Source organism: Pseudopipra pipra, chromosome 9 (assembly GCF_036250125.1).
Source record: "Pseudopipra pipra isolate bDixPip1 chromosome 9, bDixPip1.hap1, whole genome shotgun sequence".
In the NCBI taxonomy this organism is placed as follows: domain Eukaryota; kingdom Metazoa; phylum Chordata; class Aves; order Passeriformes; family Pipridae; genus Pseudopipra; species Pseudopipra pipra.
In genome coordinates this window covers 19,385,840-19,403,660 of record NC_087557.1, presented here as the reverse complement: position 1 = coordinate 19,403,660, position 17,821 = coordinate 19,385,840, and the positions used below count along the sequence as shown (strand labels likewise).

The 17,821-nt window shown below is 41.7% G+C and overlaps 1 protein-coding gene across 1 annotated transcript; it reads left to right on the top strand.

Moving 5' to 3' along the window:
• Window positions 1-136: 136 nt before the first annotated feature.
• On the top strand, window positions 137-17,782 carry ALG6 (ALG6 alpha-1,3-glucosyltransferase). The gene is made up of 15 exons (XM_064664994.1): window positions 137-225; window positions 2,414-2,525; window positions 4,729-4,813; window positions 6,582-6,671; window positions 7,364-7,452; window positions 9,219-9,301; window positions 9,962-10,026; window positions 11,913-12,098; window positions 12,334-12,469; window positions 14,470-14,555; window positions 14,954-15,038; window positions 16,121-16,191; window positions 16,481-16,549; window positions 16,946-17,144; window positions 17,296-17,782. The coding sequence occupies exons 2-15, from the start codon at window positions 2,444-2,446 to the stop codon at window positions 17,491-17,493; spliced, it is 1,524 nt and encodes a 507-aa protein (XP_064521064.1). The 5' UTR covers window positions 137-225; window positions 2,414-2,443; the 3' UTR covers window positions 17,494-17,782.
• The last annotated feature ends 39 nt before the right edge of the window (window positions 17,783-17,821 follow it).

Below are 17,821 nucleotides of genomic sequence, written 5' to 3'. Positions count from 1 at the left end.
TAAGGTCTCCCCGGAGCCTTCTCCTCTCCAGGGGAACACCCCCAGCTCTCCCAGAGTTGAAGTTCTCCATCCCCCCGCGGATCCATGAAGGATTCCCAGGCTTCCGCCCCGCGCATGCGCACAGCCCGCCCGGAAGGCGCCTCACAGGCGGAAGCGCGCGTGGCGGCCGGGCCGGGGAGGGAGCGAGGGCGGGAACGGACGGGACGGGACCGGCTGAGCGGGGCGGTGAGCGGGGCTGAGGGAGGCCAGGGCGGCTGACACGGTTGAGGTGGCTGAGGGGTATGAGGGCGCTGAGGGAGGCGAGGGGGGCTGAGGGGTGAAGGGACTGCGCGGGCTGAGGGGTGAAGGGGGCTGGAGACTTGAGGGGTGAAGGGGGCTGGAGGCTGAGGGGAGCAGGGGGCTGGAGACTGAGGGGAGCAGGGGGCTGGAGGCTGAGGGGAGCAGGGGGCTGGAGGCTGAGGGGAGCAGGGTCCGCTGGTGGGTGGGAGCAGCTCGGGCGGACTCGCAGGGAGCCCTGGCCGTGAGTCCCTCAGCGACAGCTTATCCTGGGGGTCTCTGAGGAGGCCGGGGGGTGCGAGGTGTGTGAGTGGGATCTGAGAGCGGGGTGAGTGAGTTACGAGGGGGATGAAGGACTGTGAGGAGTAAAAGCACCTCCTGACCAGGGTGAGGGGAACAGCAGGATCACAGACGGGTATTGCTGCAACAGATTAAGTTCTTCATTCAGCGTTCGCGTTTCTGAGGAGGGGAAAGGCGCTGCTGAGACGTGTGCTGATCTAAAGCAAGTTGTATTAAGGGCTGTGCGTCGCTGGCTGAGTTCTGTCAGCGTCCCTGTGGCCAGGAGTGGGTGGTCTGTGTTGGTGTTATTTATCGTCGTGGGCAGTGTGGAAGGATAGTGGGATTTTTGAGTGATTTGCACCATATGCTTCCAGGTGGCATCTCACTATAGAGACCCTCAGTGTCGCTCCTGCAGAGGCAGAAGGTGAAAAGTTTGGGACTGACCAAACCAGCTTTATCATCCCCTGAAACCTCTTCCTTGTTTAATATTGTTGCTCACAGGATAGCAGAAACTAGAGATTTGTGCTCTAGATTCTAATAAAAGCGTGGCTTTTTGTTTCAGGAGGTGTGAGATAATTACTAAAGCTGAAAAATAAGTAGGAAAGAATTATTTCAAGAACCGCTTTTGAGGGGAGAGAAAGAAATTCAGTATCTCAGAAAAACAAGTTATTCCAAAAACAGGGAATGGCAGAAGTAAATGAGAGGAACAGAGATGGGGGAGTCTGTAGATGTTATGTGGAAATTAAAAAGGTGTAATTAATTAATAAATGTTTTGATGAACTGGAAGGGAAGGGCAGATGTATTTTATAGAAGGGAAGGGCCAGGCTTGTGATGCTTGATTTTGGAATTCTTATAGGACCCTGGGTCTGTTAGACCCAAATTTAGGAAGCACAAGGGTCCACTTAGAGTGAAAGGATCTACAGAGTCGACCCCATTATCTTTTATTTAGATAAAAGTGCCTCCCCTGTGGTTTAGGCACATTGAAAACATGCAAATGTCAGTGTTCACCTTTCTATGGATAGATGGTGATCTACTGCTGCCACAGATTTATATTATTAATTAACTTTTCCCTTGGTGGTGCTGGGTCACAGCTTTCTGTGAATAGGAAATAAATATGGATGTAGTTTGAGCAGAATCACCTAAATATGCCTTGGATGTTGCTTGTCTGTTACTAAAACAGCAGCTTAGTACTGCTGCTGTGAGGAGGTTGGTTTGTGGGGTTTTTTTTGTTTGGTTTGCGTTTTTTTTGTTGTTGTTGTTGTTTTTGTGTGGTTTTGTTGTTGTTGTTGCCTTTTTTTTTTTTTTTTGCTCATGAACAAGTATATTAAACTCTCTTAAGTCAAATGATGCCTTTCCTGCAAGGAAAATCTGTGCCACTTGTACCCAGGCTCATCCCATCTCTCACTATCAAGGCTGGACTAGTTTCTTCCTCACTTTTCTTCTAATTCAGACTAAAATATTTTTGTTTCTTTGGGTCAAAGTTTGCATATTCTATAGTTAGTTAGTGGCTTGTTTTGTTTTTTTTTTCTTTTTACATAGGGCAACATAATTATTTTCCTGTTCTTTGCTTTCTGAGTTTGATGCATGTGGCCTTTAATTTTTACAGATTTGGCAATGTTTCTTATTTTTACTGGATTCTTAGTGTGGTCAACTAAGTTTGCTGGGAGATCAGCCCTCATTTAAATAACTTGTAATACCTTTAAACCAGCAGTGCTGCCTATCCCAGACCTACACTCTTCCTAATTTGGCAGTGGTGCTCTTAACTGAGAAACTAAGTGGCCTTAACCAGGACTAGCAGTAATCCCCAAGGAACAACCCCCTGGATGGTATTGTAGCAATGTTTGTGGTCTTTTTTCAGGTCCCTTTTGGCTTGTTACAAAGGCCAGCCATGGAGAAGTGGAGCTTAATGACAATTACTGTGTTACTGGCACTGACTGTGCGCTGGGCTGTGTCACTGGGCTCCTACTCAGGTAATGCACCTTCACAGGCTGAATTATGGGCCTCGTGGTACATTAAAATCAACTTTTTATTTATGTGAAATCATAAATAGGAAACGGTGTGTTATTTAAAGTGTCATCATATTTTAGTGTCTCTTGATTTCCCTCAGAATTCCTTGCTCTTGTTTTTTGAAGAGTGCAATGATTAACATCACAGCTGCTTGGAACAAAATACTGGGGAAAAAACACCAAAACTTTTTTTTTTTGAGGGGTGGTGGTGGTCAGCAGTGTTTTAGGTTGAACATCTGGCTGTTCTTCCCTGTGCCTTTATGTGCAGAATATTGCAGTCCAACTGCAGATTTGTTTACTATTGTCCTTTAAATTTGATATCAGACAGCTAAATATAAATGATGGTTTTAAAACTACAGTAGTGCTAATGAAGACAGTGTAAAAGTGACGTGGAGTGAGGGATTACTCTGCCTTGGAGCTGTGCTTCCTTGAGCTTGTTTACAGCCTGAGCTACAGCTGTATCCTGTTAATGGATGAGTTTTTCTCCTCCCCATGTCAGAACACTTGCAAAGAATTAGCAAGTTTCTTTCCAAGCCTCTCAGTGCCATTCCCATTTAGCATAAGCTTGCTCTGAGCTTGCTTTCTGCAAACTGAGGAAAAAAAATAAAAAATGAACCATTATTTTCAACCTTCATCAGTTAAAAGTATCCCAAGCTCAGTTTAGTCCAGCTCTGGTTTTCTGTTGAGTCAGTTGGAGCCTCATCCCCTGAGTGGTTGGAGCTGTTCAGGAGTATTCTGGTGATTGAACTGGTAACTCCTGGGCTTCATTCAAGTGAAGGAATTTGCTTGAACCTGAGTTGCATGTCCAGTTGGTTTGGTTTGAGTTTGCTTTCTGAAAATGCCATTCTGAGAGATCTGTAGGTAACTGAGGCTCTGTTACCCATCTCTAGGCAGAAAACACCCTGTGTTTTGCCACACAACACTGAATTTCTCTTGCACTTCAAGTATTTACAATTCCACTGCTAACAGGATTTTTAAAACTTGATTTAATTTCAAATCAATCAAGACTTTGAAAGATAGTCTAAAATAATACCTAAACTAGAACAACATTTTTTTTAATCTGATTTCCTACACAATGATCATGTAACTCCTTTTGGGATAGGAAAAGGAACAACCCTTTTAAAATAAAATATTGCATTTTTATTAATTTTTAACCCAGTTTGTCTGTATACTCTGTGCTTGCTATAGATGGAAGCTAAATATGCATTCTTAAATTAACTGACCAGTCTGTATTTGGCTTTTTATAATAAAACTTTGGATTAAAATCTTGAATTTCAGTAATCCTATGGCAGATTCTATGTTCCACTAGATTTATAGCTCCAGAACTGACACTGATAAAACTCCTGTTCCCCAGTGACCTCACTTATTTAGGAAACTTTAGGTTGAATGTGTCATATCGTGGAGATAATCTATTCTCTCTACCATCCAGGAATAAGTTAGCAGAGATAATATGTCCTTTCCACTTTCTGGGAATAAATACTACATATCTGAGCTTGTGGGACTCCCACAAACATAGATCATGTGAGGAAATATAGATGGCTTTCCTATATTTTAAAGAAACCCTTAAATCTCTGTCTGGCTCATGTCAATATTTCACTGGGAGTACAATCAGTCCAGTCTCTGTTCTCAATAAGCAGGTTAATAGAAGTAAATAAACTGTGTGAAGGTGCTTAACATGCTGCCAGTATCAGAGTTAACCTTCCTTTGAGGGAATTATTTGAGTAGACACTGAAGTGTTTGCATTGATAAAGCTTTTTTTCTCATGAAAAAAGGCTGGTTGTTGATTTTAATGGTAAGGTACCACAACGTGGCTGGAACACAGGTGAGAACATGGACTAAGGAAGTGCAGTAGTTCACACAAAATCAGTGAAAGTACCCCATTTTTCATCTACACTTGGAAATGATTTTTTTTTTGTCAGATGAGGAAGCAGTTCTTCACCGCACAGTGCCTTGATAAATGCTTATTGCAGAAATATCCAGAAAGCCAAAAGAACACATACCTTTTTTTGTCCTCCCTGTGAGACTGCATAGCAGTGTCTGTTTGCTCTGCAATACCATAGAGGAATGGAGAATAAAATCAGTAGTATATTAATATGCAATACATAACTGGGGGAAAGCAATCTGTATAAACCAAATAATTCCTGACTGCTTTGTCCTATTTTTGTAGGTGCAGGAAAACCACCTATGTATGGAGACTATGAAGCTCAGAGGCACTGGCAAGAAATTACTTACAATTTACCCACCAGGCAGTGGTAGGTGGTGCTGGTGGAGCTCAGCTTACAAAGGGTGAATGTACTGAAATGTTGGTTGTGTTTTACACCTCTGAGTCCTTTGTTCCCACCCATTTCCTATTAGATTTTTTAGATGTGAGTGCCTGGAATGTAGATGTAAGGATAGTGATCTTAATTTGTACAGACCACTTAAAACAGAAGGAAAATTATTCCAAATATTTTATTTCTTTTTACATTATTGCTGTTATTCCTTAGATCATGCATGGAACAGTAAAAATTATTTAGTCCATATATATGATACAACACAAACTGGAATATATTGGAATTCCAGGTCATCTTCCAGCAGGGACAGTGGTGGTGTTTGGTGTAATTTTGCCTCAGCTGTTGGGGAACACACTGATATGACAGAATAGGATATTAATTCAATTGTATTTCTGTAAATATCTGCAGGTGGCTCTGTGTAGTGACCTCAGATCATCCTGTTGTATCTGTATTATTATTTCCAAACCTGGGATAAGGGATATTCCATAATAATAGAGTCGGTAGCTTTGATCCACTCTGCTACACTGAACTATATCTACTTAAAATTAGGAATTATAGCAGCCATTATTTCCAGGCCTTCCCAGGGGCCAGATGAAACTGTTGCAGGCTGGGTTTAGCTGATGGGCTGCCAGGTGGGCATCTTGGTCCTGGTGTATTTGCTCTCTGTTTTTATCATTTATGTAATTTTATATTTTTAATGGAAGTTTTGGGTTTTTTTGATTGGTTCTGGTCTGGGAATTCAATCTCTAATACAGCAAAGTCATATTCAATCTTGGGCATTGGGAAAAGCACATCTATGCAAGGGATTACATTCTAGAACTTAAATAATTCTTATTTATGTTGTTCTTTAGAGTCTTGACATTATTTATTAAAGGCTGCTTTAAGAACGTTCTTATCCTACTGCTAATTAAAACTCTGAAGGCTTTCTTGATAAATATTACTGGATATGGGGTTGGGGTTTTTATTGAAACTGTGAGTTTATGTAAGGTAAAATTAAAAAAATAAACTCCCCAAACTTTAAAGTTCACTAAAAGTCGCAAACCATTACATTCTGTTGAAGAATCTGCACCGCCTTGGCATGAGTGGTCTTGAATTGTAGGATGAGAAGCAGAGATGCAACTCAAAGAAATGTGATTTATCATCAGCTCATAAGACACTTCAGGCAGCTCATAAAGAATTCAAGAAATATCATTTACTATAATAAATGTCAAAAATTGGCTGCATTTGAAGAGAGAAACTGGAAAAGCCAAGAGCTTGCCCTGTGGCAGCTGGAGTAGAGTAATCAGTAATTCACCGGGAGATAAAAAGGATCTGATGCCTTATTGTTGTAACTTTTCCTTGGACAAAACCCTCTGTTTCTCACTTGGAAGAGGTGACAATTTGAAGTGCTGCCAGCCTTCCATAGAAATACTGACACAATGGAATCACAAATGGGAAAATCCTTTTCCTTTCTTGCACGTGGTCCACCTGAGTTCTGAGGGAGAACTAGGATTTTCCCGCTCCAGATAAATGAACTTTAGCAGCTTTTCTAAACCTGTTCTGCAGCCACAAATATGTGACCTCTGAGTCACTGTTGCTGTTACTTTGTTGCTCGAGATTTTCTTTATTTGCAGTAAAATTAAACAGATACACAAGTTGCTACCTTCTATTTTAGATTTTGAATACATTTAGCATTCAGCCTTTTCCTTGGGCCAAAACCAAGCTGGAAATGTAGATACTTACTTAAATTTAATTTTATTTTTTCTAGGTACTTCAACACAAGTGATAACAACCTCCTGTACTGGGGCCTTGATTATCCACCTCTCACAGCCTATCACAGTTTTGTGTGTGCTTACATGTAAGTTCAGGATTTCAAATACTTCTGTGTTACATTCTCCTTTTTGCCAGGTCTAAATTTTAGGAGCTTTAGATGTGGCTTGGATATTCAGCTTTCCACTGCTGGATCAGTGATGCCCAGGGAAAAAGTGCTGTAGGAATTGGGTGCATTGCTCGGGAAAGCTCTCATGTGTGGAGAGCCCCAGTGTCATTTGATGACTGGATATCATGTAAATAGAATTCTGTTATTGGAATACTTTTTCCACAAGGGCTTTACTGCCGTTGGAATGAGACTTATGGAATAAGAATGTAGGTTAAAGTGCACAGGCAGAGTTATGTGGGGCATCTATGTGAACTGTAAATGGTTTATATTTAATACTTAAGTATGAAAGGTATTTACAATTGTTTTTTTAAAAGTCAGTGGAACCAGACTGAAGGTGGTTATCTTGTTCTAATAAATATTGTACTCCCTTTTTACTTTTTCCAAAGATTAGGTTTTTTTAATTTTTTTTAATTGTGGAATAGTTTATAGTGTAAACTGATCTGGGGGTGAGGAAGATCTCTCATTGATCACTATTGCTCTTTGAAATATTTCTTCTCATTCATCTTGACTCTTGGAATATGCTCCTGTGCATGTCATCTTTATTGCTGAGAGGAGTGTAAAGGGAAATGAGAACTGTCTGCATTTTGATGTGTCTGTACTTTGTTTTCCAGTGCCAAGTTAATAAATCCTGACTGGGTTGCCCTGCACAGCTCCCGGGGCTACGAGAGTCAGCCACACAAGCTGTTCATGCGGACAACAGGTAGGGAAATCACATCCCTTAGCATGGTCCTGCACCTTTGGCTCACTCATTTAACATCTTTGATATGCAGCTTCTCTGTTTTTTCTGGTTTATTCTCAGTTCTTTAACTCAGGTGGTTTTGCAGGTCCATTTATGAACCAAAGTCCTGTGTTCTTCCTCTTCTGCCATAGTGATATAAAATACAAAAACAAGTTTCCAACCCAACCGATTTATTAAAAACTCTGAAACAAAGCTACTTTTTGTAGCATAGGCTAATTTTTTAATTTTGAAAATAATATTCTTATTTTCCCTTCCATTCTGATATATAGTCTTTTCATTTTTAGCCGAATTTGGTTTTTATATTAAAATTAATTTACATGTAGACTGGCATTCACTGACTTAACAGCCAGTTGAGGTCTCGGAGATCTTTATTATGAGCGGATACTTGATCTCAAAGGGAAAGAGATTTGATATTATTACTGTTAACAAAAAAGTAAAAATTTATTTTACCACATCTATTCTGAATTTCATTTTCCTGCAGTCACTCTTCTGACTCTTTGATTATGTTGAACTGCCACTACAAAGAAAATGATGTAACAAGTACAGAGAAAATGTGTCAATAACTTGATTTGGTAACTGTATCAGGAAAACAGCAATGTCTCCAATGAACTCTTCTTATCCTGTTTCTGTTTTCCTTCATTTTAAGTCTGTGTTGCTTTCTCCAACACTCAAGTTCCACAAAATGCTTTCTGATTGCAACAGCAGAATTTGTTGTTCATCAATAGCTTTTCTGTACTTCACAAACCTCTCAGTCTGGTCTCTGGTAATTGATCGAATTGAAAAAAAAATAAAAATCACTAGAACTTAATTACCCTTGAAATGGTCTTTATTAATTTTGAAATCAACTCACTTGACAAACCACTGATGGATCTAGAGAGCTGATAAACACTATTTAACAGTAGCCATTAGAAGAATGCATTAAAATAATTCAGAGTGGTCAATGTCAGCTTTATTTGAAGCATCAGTGTATTTGTTTTGCTAACACCTTGGGTATATTTGTTTAGTTGTGGCTTAAGCTGGCAAAACAATTCATCACTGGGTAACTGAGATATTGAAACGTTTTCTTCCAAAGACCTTGGCTAAAAAGAGGCAAAGTACACTTTCCCTTTTGGAACCATTGCACATTTTATGAAACTGGTTTTTTAAAATAATCTGAGGTTTTTCTCAGGCTCAAGGAGAATTCACCTGCTTGGCATAATCCCAGGCAGGGGAACCTGCTGGTTCTGTTTTCTTGTCAACTCTCTTACAAATACTTGCTGTAGGCAGGTTATCAAAGCCAAATCACTGGTTTTAGTCTCTTTACCCACATCACTAATTCACTCAGAGATTGTTACAATCTGGAGCTTCTTAGTTGTGCCCCCAGAGTATCTGTCCCATCAAAGAACCTGCCTGGATCCAGTCAGAGCCGATTTCTTTGGGGCATTCCCAAATGCCTCCCTGGTTTTGGCATGTGAGGAACTAGAGTGTGCTCCCTGTGTGACTGAGGCTGTGCCAGGAGCCAGGACAGCTGAACACGTGGAAGCAGCAGCTTTGGGACATCAGAAATGAGCCTTACACACATTAACAAGATCAAATTCTGTGGACCTGTTTCTTTTTGTCCTTTGAAGTGGAACTGCCCAGTTTATTCTGATGAAGAACTTTCTGATATTTTAATGCTCACTTGCCTGTATGTTGTCCATGTCATCTCCTAGGAGGATTCTAATGTAAAGTTAATCTTTATTTTGCAGTGTTTGTTGCTGATTTGCTGGTTTATATTCCTGCAGTTATTTTATATTGTTCTTCCTTGAAAGAAACATCTGCTAAAAAGAAGGCAAGTACCTGGTGTGTGTGTATGTGTAAATTAAACAAAGAAAACACTGTTACAACAGGGTAGAACTGTAACACTGAGTTAATTAACATCCAAAACCCATGTAAAGCTGACAATCAGTGTAGCTCATATTAAAGGCTTTTCAGTTAAAAAGATTAAAAAAGCCATTATTTTATCTTACAGCAATTATTTTAATGCTTTCAATAACAAGATGCTCTGAAGTTTAGTAGCCATGAACTCCTGAATTATATTTCTTTCTGAATTTGTTACTTGAGTAGTAAAAGCAAGGTTATGGTGTGGCACAGGGGCATCTGAGAACTGCTTTTTCTTGAACACTCCTCACAGTAGATTCAATACATTTTGGAAAAATAAATCTCCTGGTTTTTGGAGTGGTTTAAGGCTTCAGATGGGTGTGGGTGATCTTTGAGCTGTTTGCAAAGGACAGACAATATTCAATATTTTCTCATTTATGGAAAATTTTTAACCTTTTTTATTCCTCACATTGTTACTGACAGATGATTACTTGTACAGAATAAGATTCCTACATATAGGGTGCACCAAGGAGGGACATATTTTTGTACTGCAGAGGTGTAAGTTCCTCTGTCTAATGTCTAATTTGGGAATAATCATTTGTCCCCTCTCGTTTTTGATCCTTCTTTCCAGGTTTCTAGTGCTCTCTGTATCCTACTTTATCCAGGCCTCATTCTTATTGACCACGGACACTTCCAGTATCCTTGTTCTGCACTGAGATGAATTTGTGTTTATGGAGTAACACTGTTTTTAGCACTTTTTTTTGGCTGGGCACAAGGTTATTCTTGCATACAAAGTCATCTGAGGGGCTTCTGCCACCCCAAAGCAGAGATATCAAAGAAACTGTAAGTCTGAGACATATTTGAGATAAAAATTATTGATATTGGGACAAATCAATCCAAACATGAATATAATTCTTTCTGTGCCTCCAGCTCATATTTCTGTCAGTCACTTTATTGCAGACAACACCAGTGGTGCTGTGACAGGGAAGAGAATGATGGCTTGTGCTCCTGTGATTTGTGTTTGGAGAGGGAATCACCTCAGATCTGCTTGGGTGGCAGAGGAGTGCCAGGAGTAGCTGTGGGAAATGCTCAGTTCTATAAAATGGGCTGTTCTGTCCTGGCTTCACAGTGAAGTGAATCCAGGGCTGACTGGTCCCTGTTGGTGCAGACACCTTCACAGGGGATCTGTTTTAATAAGAATTCTGGTTTTGTACTGGGTTTGTACATGAACAAGCAAATGCTGTCAGCTGACCTCATGTTGGGGGATGCAGTGGAAGCAGAGATGTCCTGCAGAGCCTCTGGGGGCTGGTCCAGCCCTGCCACTCTTACATGCACAGCATCACTCCCTGTGCCCTGCTCCCAGGAAGGCAAAGATTTGCTTAATCTGAACTGCTGCAAGATCAGGGCCTTTTGGTGGGAGTTTGCTGATGGGAAATCAATGAGCTGTCAAATACACCTGAGGACTGGGAGTGGGAAGTGGGAGTGGGCTGAAAGCAACATGGGCCATGTGGATGTGTCCTACAGATACCTACACTGACAGAGGGCAACCAAGTATTGTGACATTTCTGGCAATACAAGAAATGCAAGGGACTGTTTACAAAGGCCTGGAGTGACAGGACAAGGGGAATGACTTCCCACTGCCAGAGGGCAGGGTTACATTAGATATTAGGGAGAAATCCTTCCCTGTGAGGGTGGTGAGGCACTGACACAGGTTGCCCAGAGAAGCTGTGGCTGCCCCATCCCTGGAAGTGTTCCAGGCCAGGTTGGATGGGGCTTGGAGCAGCCTGGTCTAGTGGAAGATGTCCCTGCCCATGGCAGGGGGTGAAACAAGATGAGCTTCAAAGTCCCCCCCAAAGCAAACCATTCTGGGATTCTGTGCCCTATTGGTTTATCTCATTTTTTTAAGAACACCAAGTAAAAGACAAAGCTAATATTTTGTTGCAATTTAATAGTAAGCATAGCTTAGTCTGTTCCAAATTTACTGATCTTGTGAACCTGTTTTCAAAGTCATAAGGCAGCAACATTGCATTTAGTAACTATTATTCATTGTTTGTGCATTATTAGCAGTTAAGGGAACTGGTCATGGATGAGGGTGCACTGTGAGTGTAATAGAATCACAAGAACCTCAGAAGTCCTTGAACTAAATTACATATAATTTAAACCCTGATATATTCGAATATTCTGCACATATCTTTTGTGAGCTGGGAGGAGAAGCTTGTGAAAGCTTTGTCCTTAATTATGTAAATACAGAAAGAAAGTTTCCCCTGATGCATGTTGTATAGTACTGTCACCAAAAGCTTGGTTGACTGAATGTACTTTATATATGTAATTAACACACACATAATTTGTCCTCGTATTTGCCTGTGCAAGCTCTGAATCAAGCCTTAGAAATACAAAAATTACATTTTAAACGGAAGTAAAATTATTTCTCTCTGTGAACGAAATAGTCACAACTGGTAATGTGTTTTTAAAACTAACTTGGAAAAACTAATTTTCCAAGCTATTTATGCCTGTCCCTCAGGGCATTAATTACTGACTTGCAGAACTGAGATGTGTGTCTTGTCCTTGACATAAAAAACCATATACAACTCAGTGAGCCTCGGCTTTGCCTTGTGGGGTGTCCTTTGTTTGTCCCATGACTGGGACCTCCTGGGCTCCGTGGCCTTTTGCTTGGCCTTAAACTACAAGCAAATGGAGCTCTACCATTCCCTGCCCTTTTTTTGCTATTTACTGGGGAAGTGCTTCAAGAAGGGACTGAAAGGAAAGGGGTAAGTGGCTTTAAACTGTTCTGTCTTTCTCAGGAATACGCCTGGGCAGCCTGGCATGGAGAGTGGGATTCTCCTAATCTGCATGTGGGCATTCCTGAATTCAGCTGTAGGGGAAGATACTTTTGTAACATCTTCCTCTCCTGCAAAATGAGTATGTGCTGCTGAGATCTAAGGCAGGTATTTCTGCTGGGTTGCTTTTCCTGAAGTGAGAGCTTTTTTCTTCTCTTGGGCCCAGGTTGGTGCTGTTGACCAAACTGGCAGGGACAGTGGTGCTGTCCTTCGCTGCCTGCTGGCTCCCGTTCGGCACCGACGTGGAACAAATCATGCAAGTACTCAGAAGACTCTTTCCCATTGACAGAGGCTTGTTTGAGGCATGCATGTTTTCTTCTCCCCACCCCACTGCCCCTGCCCTGTATTCTTAGATCTCTTGAGAAACCTTCAGTGTGACCTTTAGGGATTTCATGGGGGAGACACACCACGGGACGGGTAATTCGAGAGGCTTCTTCAGCAGGCAGTCCTTGCCAGTTATTTAATCCAGTGTTTAACCCCAGCTCAGCTGGCATCTTCCAGGATATTATACCAGTAGACAACACTTATCCCATCATCAGACCCATATTTCAATCCATACATTTTTCCATTGAAATAGATTCCATAGTAATTGACAGTGTCAGAAGATGTAACCTTGAAAGTGAACAGCTTCAGCCTGTCTTTCGTTCTTCTCAGCTCTTTTCAGTGGGATTAAGTATTTAAAAAAAGGATTTAAAACAATTTTGTGGGTACAGCCCAGAACTTCCTTTTTGACCCACCTTGTGCCAATTTCCACAATGTTTTCCAAAAGTTTTAGGCCAGTTCTGCTTTTCCTAAGGCTATGGACTATTGCATGCTGGCAAGTGCTGAGTACTACTGCAGCCTTAATCCAGTAAAGCAATTCCTCCCTTATCTAGTGGCAATGCCACAGGAGTTTTGGGATGAAAGAAAGGGTTCCCATTTCCCAGTTCACAGGGAGTTGTTGCTGCTCTTTTGCTTAATTAGGGCACAAGTCAGTATTACACTCTTATACAGCAGATTCTCACCTTCAAGCTTAACCAATAAAATAAAGCTTTGAATTTCAGGTTGTGTTGTCACAGGGATTAAAGCAAATACTTATGTAGTTTAATTAATGTTTATTATTCTTCCAGTCTTTCTCAGATGTAGATAATATCACAGCTGGCATGTTTTTCTTCAGAAGTTAATGTTGATGTACCAAAGGCAGCAGTACAGAAGTGTTCTTAATGTGCTCTCTGCTAGTTTATTTAAAAATCCCAACAAACAAACACCAAACAACCTCTCCAAAAAAGACCCCTCCTCACACAGACACCCCCTCCCCCCAAAAAAATGACCCTTTTTCTTGGAGATTATTTGGAATTTATGAAGAAATAGTTTGGGTCACCACACTTTTTATTCAGTACCAAGTTTAAAAATACAGTCTGTAAATGACAATAACCAATGAGTCCGAAAGAGCTGAAGGATTTTAGTCTAATATTAGCCCAGATATTTCCTGGGCTGCTCAGGGCAGTGATTGCTGGATGCTAATGCGGATAAAATGAGAAATTGTCCACGTAAGCACTGCCCAGTAACTCAGCCCGGGGCGTGTGTGACAGGTTCTTTGCCTTGTGTCCCTTTGCAGCCCAGGAACACTTGCTGAGGCTGTAGAACGGTGCTGGCTGTGAAGTGGTGTTTGCTGGTGCTGCCAAAGCCGTGTCCCCTCGGAATCCTCGGCATATCCCGTGTTGCTGGCGAGCACGTGAGGGAGGTGGCTCAGTTGTTGGTGCTGCTGCCTCCGTGGTGTTCTGTCCACACAGCTGTGCCTCCAGCAGCTGCTTGGGGATGAGTTTCACGAGCTGTGCTTACAGATTTAATTTGGAAAGTGATCCTAGCACAACTGCTAATGTCTTTAGACTCCTTGATTTATTAGGGGTTAACTCTGTCAGTGCTGGCGGGCGCTGAGCACGGCTACAGCCAGGCATGAATGAGAGGGGCCAGCACGGGGTCCTCCTGGAAAGGGACTCCCATGTGCCAGTGTTTGTTTGCTCAGGGACACGGTGTCAGAGCCATATTCTCACAGAATATGTGGCCTCACGAGTTAAGTAGTTGTCCTGTGTGCTGGAGAACAATTTCTCAGTTATTTCAGAGCATGTTTTAATTGAGTCTCTTGAAACTTCCATTCAGAATAAGCTCAAGTACATCTAAGAATATGATGTACATCTGCAAGTGTTTTTTGCACTCTCATAGTAGAAACCCAACAATCCCCACCTCCCAAGCCCCACTGTTGTCACAAACATAAGTTTAAAAGAATATAATTATCACTAATTACCTTTTTATTTTCTTCCAGGATAAAGTAGCCAATATTTGGTGCAGTCTAAGTGTCCTTATAAAGATAAAGAATGTAGTATCACCTCAAACTCAGCTCAAACTCAGGTAAGACATAACTTAAGTGCTTTAGGTAGTTTTTATCTGCGTTATTTTTTGCAAAAGGAGTGAATTTTCTCAAAGAACTATGAGAAGTTGTGTTTAAAATATTGAAAATACATTTTCTTTCCTATGCTGTACTTTTCTCTCGAGTGATGAGGGTTTCCCCAAGTGCTGTTAGGAACTGAAGAATTCCCTGCTTGTCCATATAGTGATTTAAGCCTCCTGGTTAAAACAGTTAAAATTTACAAATTCAAAGGATTACCCCTTTTAGTGCTCTTAGAAGTCAGAGCTCACAGGTCTGTTTCTCAACTAAGTGAAGGATTCAAGTCTAGGCCTGCAGAGTGAAGTACTAATGGATGTAGTTGCTCATGTATTTAAACTGTTTTTCTTACAAAACTCTCCAGTTTTGCTGTGACATTCCTGAGCCTGCTTCCTGCCTGTATCAAACTCACTGTCCAGCCTTCCCTCAGAGGGTTTAAATTTGCTTTGGTAAGTGTTTGTTTGTGATTGCTCCTTGTTTTCATCCACCCCTCAGCACTGGGGTGTGACCAGCACTCCAACAGCAGTTGCTGCAGAGCACAGAGGGGTGTGTGCCATGAAATGCTGAAGGAACTGGTTAAAAAGGGCTTTACTTTCATGTGTCCAGGGGGTCTGACCTGTCTTTTAAACCCAGACTTTTTACTTTAGCCTCAATTTTCTTTGTTTAATGTTCTATTTTATCAACTTCCTCCGAAGAGCCTTCAGAAGATTCCAGACACATTAAAGCCTCATATAGAGTTGGGATTTCTCCTCTTTTTGTTTAGCTACCAAAGTGTTAGTTTTTCTTATTGCATCGGCTGCGAAATTCAATTAAAAAGTTCCCAAATGGACACTGTGAGCTCATTAGTGGTTTGAAAATAAAATGATCCTATTATCCCAAATGTTTGCCTTTCCTTAGTCATACCATTGAATTGAAGCACATTGCCATGACTTATGCAAAAATCAAAAACTTTATGGAGCTGGTGCTAAAAAGTTTCGAGAGTTACAAGATAATTTCTGTTTCTGATTTATGTAAGCGATGTTTGGGAGTGTATCACAACACTGCCTAGAAGTCACACTTTCTAAGATTTAGTTGCTGTTTTCAGTGTGTTTTTTATTTGGTGGGAGCAAAAACAAATCCAAACCAGTTTATTTACTCCGGTGTATTAACTGTTCATGATGAGGAGCAAATTTTTATGTCAAAAGGGTGGGCAATTCTTACCATGTCTGAGGTTTTCCAGTGCCTGTGTGGGTGAACATTGTGTTTCCTTGGTGGAGATGTTCTTGGTGAAGCTGAGCAGGAGTGAGAGCTCTGAAGGAAGTGCTTTCTGACTAATCCTGGTCAACTTTCAAACCAAGTGTTTTCACCCACGTGTGGGTGGTTCCAGGAGCTGCTCTGGTGCCTGTAAATGGCACTGGAGGAAATACAGCAGTTAATTAGAAAACTCAGATCATTGAGCTCCTGCCTCCATGTGGAGTCTGTGCCAGAGACACTAAAGCAGAGCTTTGCATTGCAGTCACACACTAATCCAGCTCTGATCTCCTTTCCTAAGGTTAGTTGTGCCCTGTCATTTTTCCTGTTCTCCTTTCAAGTCCATGAAAAATCCATTCTTCTGGTGGCAGTGTAAGTAAATTATATTCCTGTGGATATATTTTGATCTTTTCCTTGAGCTCTTATTGCATGCTGCTCTTTAACCTACAAATATGTTGAATTTTAAACACTCTGCACATTTGCTTTTCTGAATAACCTGGAAATGAAGGTGTGAAGTACAGCCTGGCTGGTCTGTCCTGTGTCACTCTGGCTGAGGGGACAGTCACTGGTGCTGCTGTTCCATGTGCATGTCCCACATGGACCTGGAAGGGGTGTTTGACAAGGGAAGATCTGATCCCTGTTTTTCCTCTTTTCGTTCTAGCCCAGTTTGCTTAATCATAAATGAAATCCCCTTTATGGCCACGTGGTTTTTACTCGTATCAACTTTCAGGTGAGTTGGAAACTATTAACATGGTTGGAGAGGGAGTTTGGACAAGGGATGGAGGGACAGGACAAGGGGGAATGGCTTCCCACTTGGGTTAGATGGGATACTGGGGAGAAATTCTTCCCTATGAGGGTGGTTAGGCCCTGGCACGGGTTGCCCAGAGAAGTGTCCAAGGCCAGGTTGAAGCAGCTTGGGACAGTGGAAGGTGTCCCTGCCCGTGGCAGGCGGGTGGAACAAGAAGAGCTTTAAGGTCCCTCCCAACCCAAACCATTCTATGATTCTCTGAACACCATGTTCTTCCCCAATTCCTGTAAGGATAAATGTATTTATTGGTTTTCCTCTTCTCATTCTTTGGAACACCTCTGGATCTGTGCCCTCACGCTGGGATGATCCTGCTCCCAGCATGTTGCCTCTCCTGCTGAGGGACGGGCTGCTCCTGCCCTACGCCGTGACCATGCCGGCATTCCTGGCCACCTGCCTGGCCTCCTTCTCCATCCTGGACAAGACCTCAGCAGAGGACCTGCAGCTCAAAGCATTCTCCCTTTCCCTGAAGGGATATGTGTCTTGGTTTAAGTCCTTTCCCAGGATTGTCAGGATTCTGGTAAGTGATTTAATTGCTGTAACTCTGAGTTGCAGCACAGAAGTGTCAGTGGAGGGGGGGCTGTAACAGAGCACCCAAACAAGGCAGTAACAGCTCACCTGTTTGAGGTGTTACATCACCAACACCTAATCCATCATTCCTTATCTTCCAGTTCCTCCTTTCCCTGTCCCTGATGGGTGTGCTGTCTCTCCTGAGTGCCGCAGTGCCTCCTCCCCAGAGCCTCCCGGATTTATTCCCCATATCCGTGTCCATTGTTTCCTGCTTACACTTCTTATTATTTCTGGTGTATTTTAATGTTGTGATACTCTGGGACTCCAAGAATAGCAAAAGCCAGAAGAAAATCAGTTAATCTACCTGTGGAACTCCAGGACTGAACTGTGCAGAACAGAGTGTGTTTGGTGAGTGCTGTCAGCGCTGCAGGGGAACCTGTTTGGGATGGACACAACTGCTGGAACCCAGGGAAAGTCAGGAAACACGTTTGGCTTATTCAAACACAAAACAATCAAAGACTGTTTCAAAGGAGAAGTCTGTTGAAGAGCATTGGAAATATGATTTGGTGTGTTTTCTTCAGAGGTGTCATACTTTTGTTACCATTTGTAAACTTAAAATGCCTAATAAAGGACCAAATTTTGAATTAATGCTAAAATACCCTGTATTTGCTGTATTAGCAAAAGTAG

Coding starts and splice junctions, on each gene's coding strand:
- ALG6 (XM_064664994.1), top strand. CDS start 2,444: ATGGAGAAGTGGAGCTTAATGACAATTACTGTGTTACTGGCACTGACT. Junction 9,302..9,961: donor AAACATCTGCTAAAAAGAAG/GCAAGTACCTGG, acceptor CCTTCTTTCCAG/GTTTCTAGTGCTCTCTGTAT. Junction 16,192..16,480: donor TCCATTCTTCTGGTGGCAGT/GTAAGTAAATTA, acceptor TTTTCGTTCTAG/CCCAGTTTGCTTAATCATAA.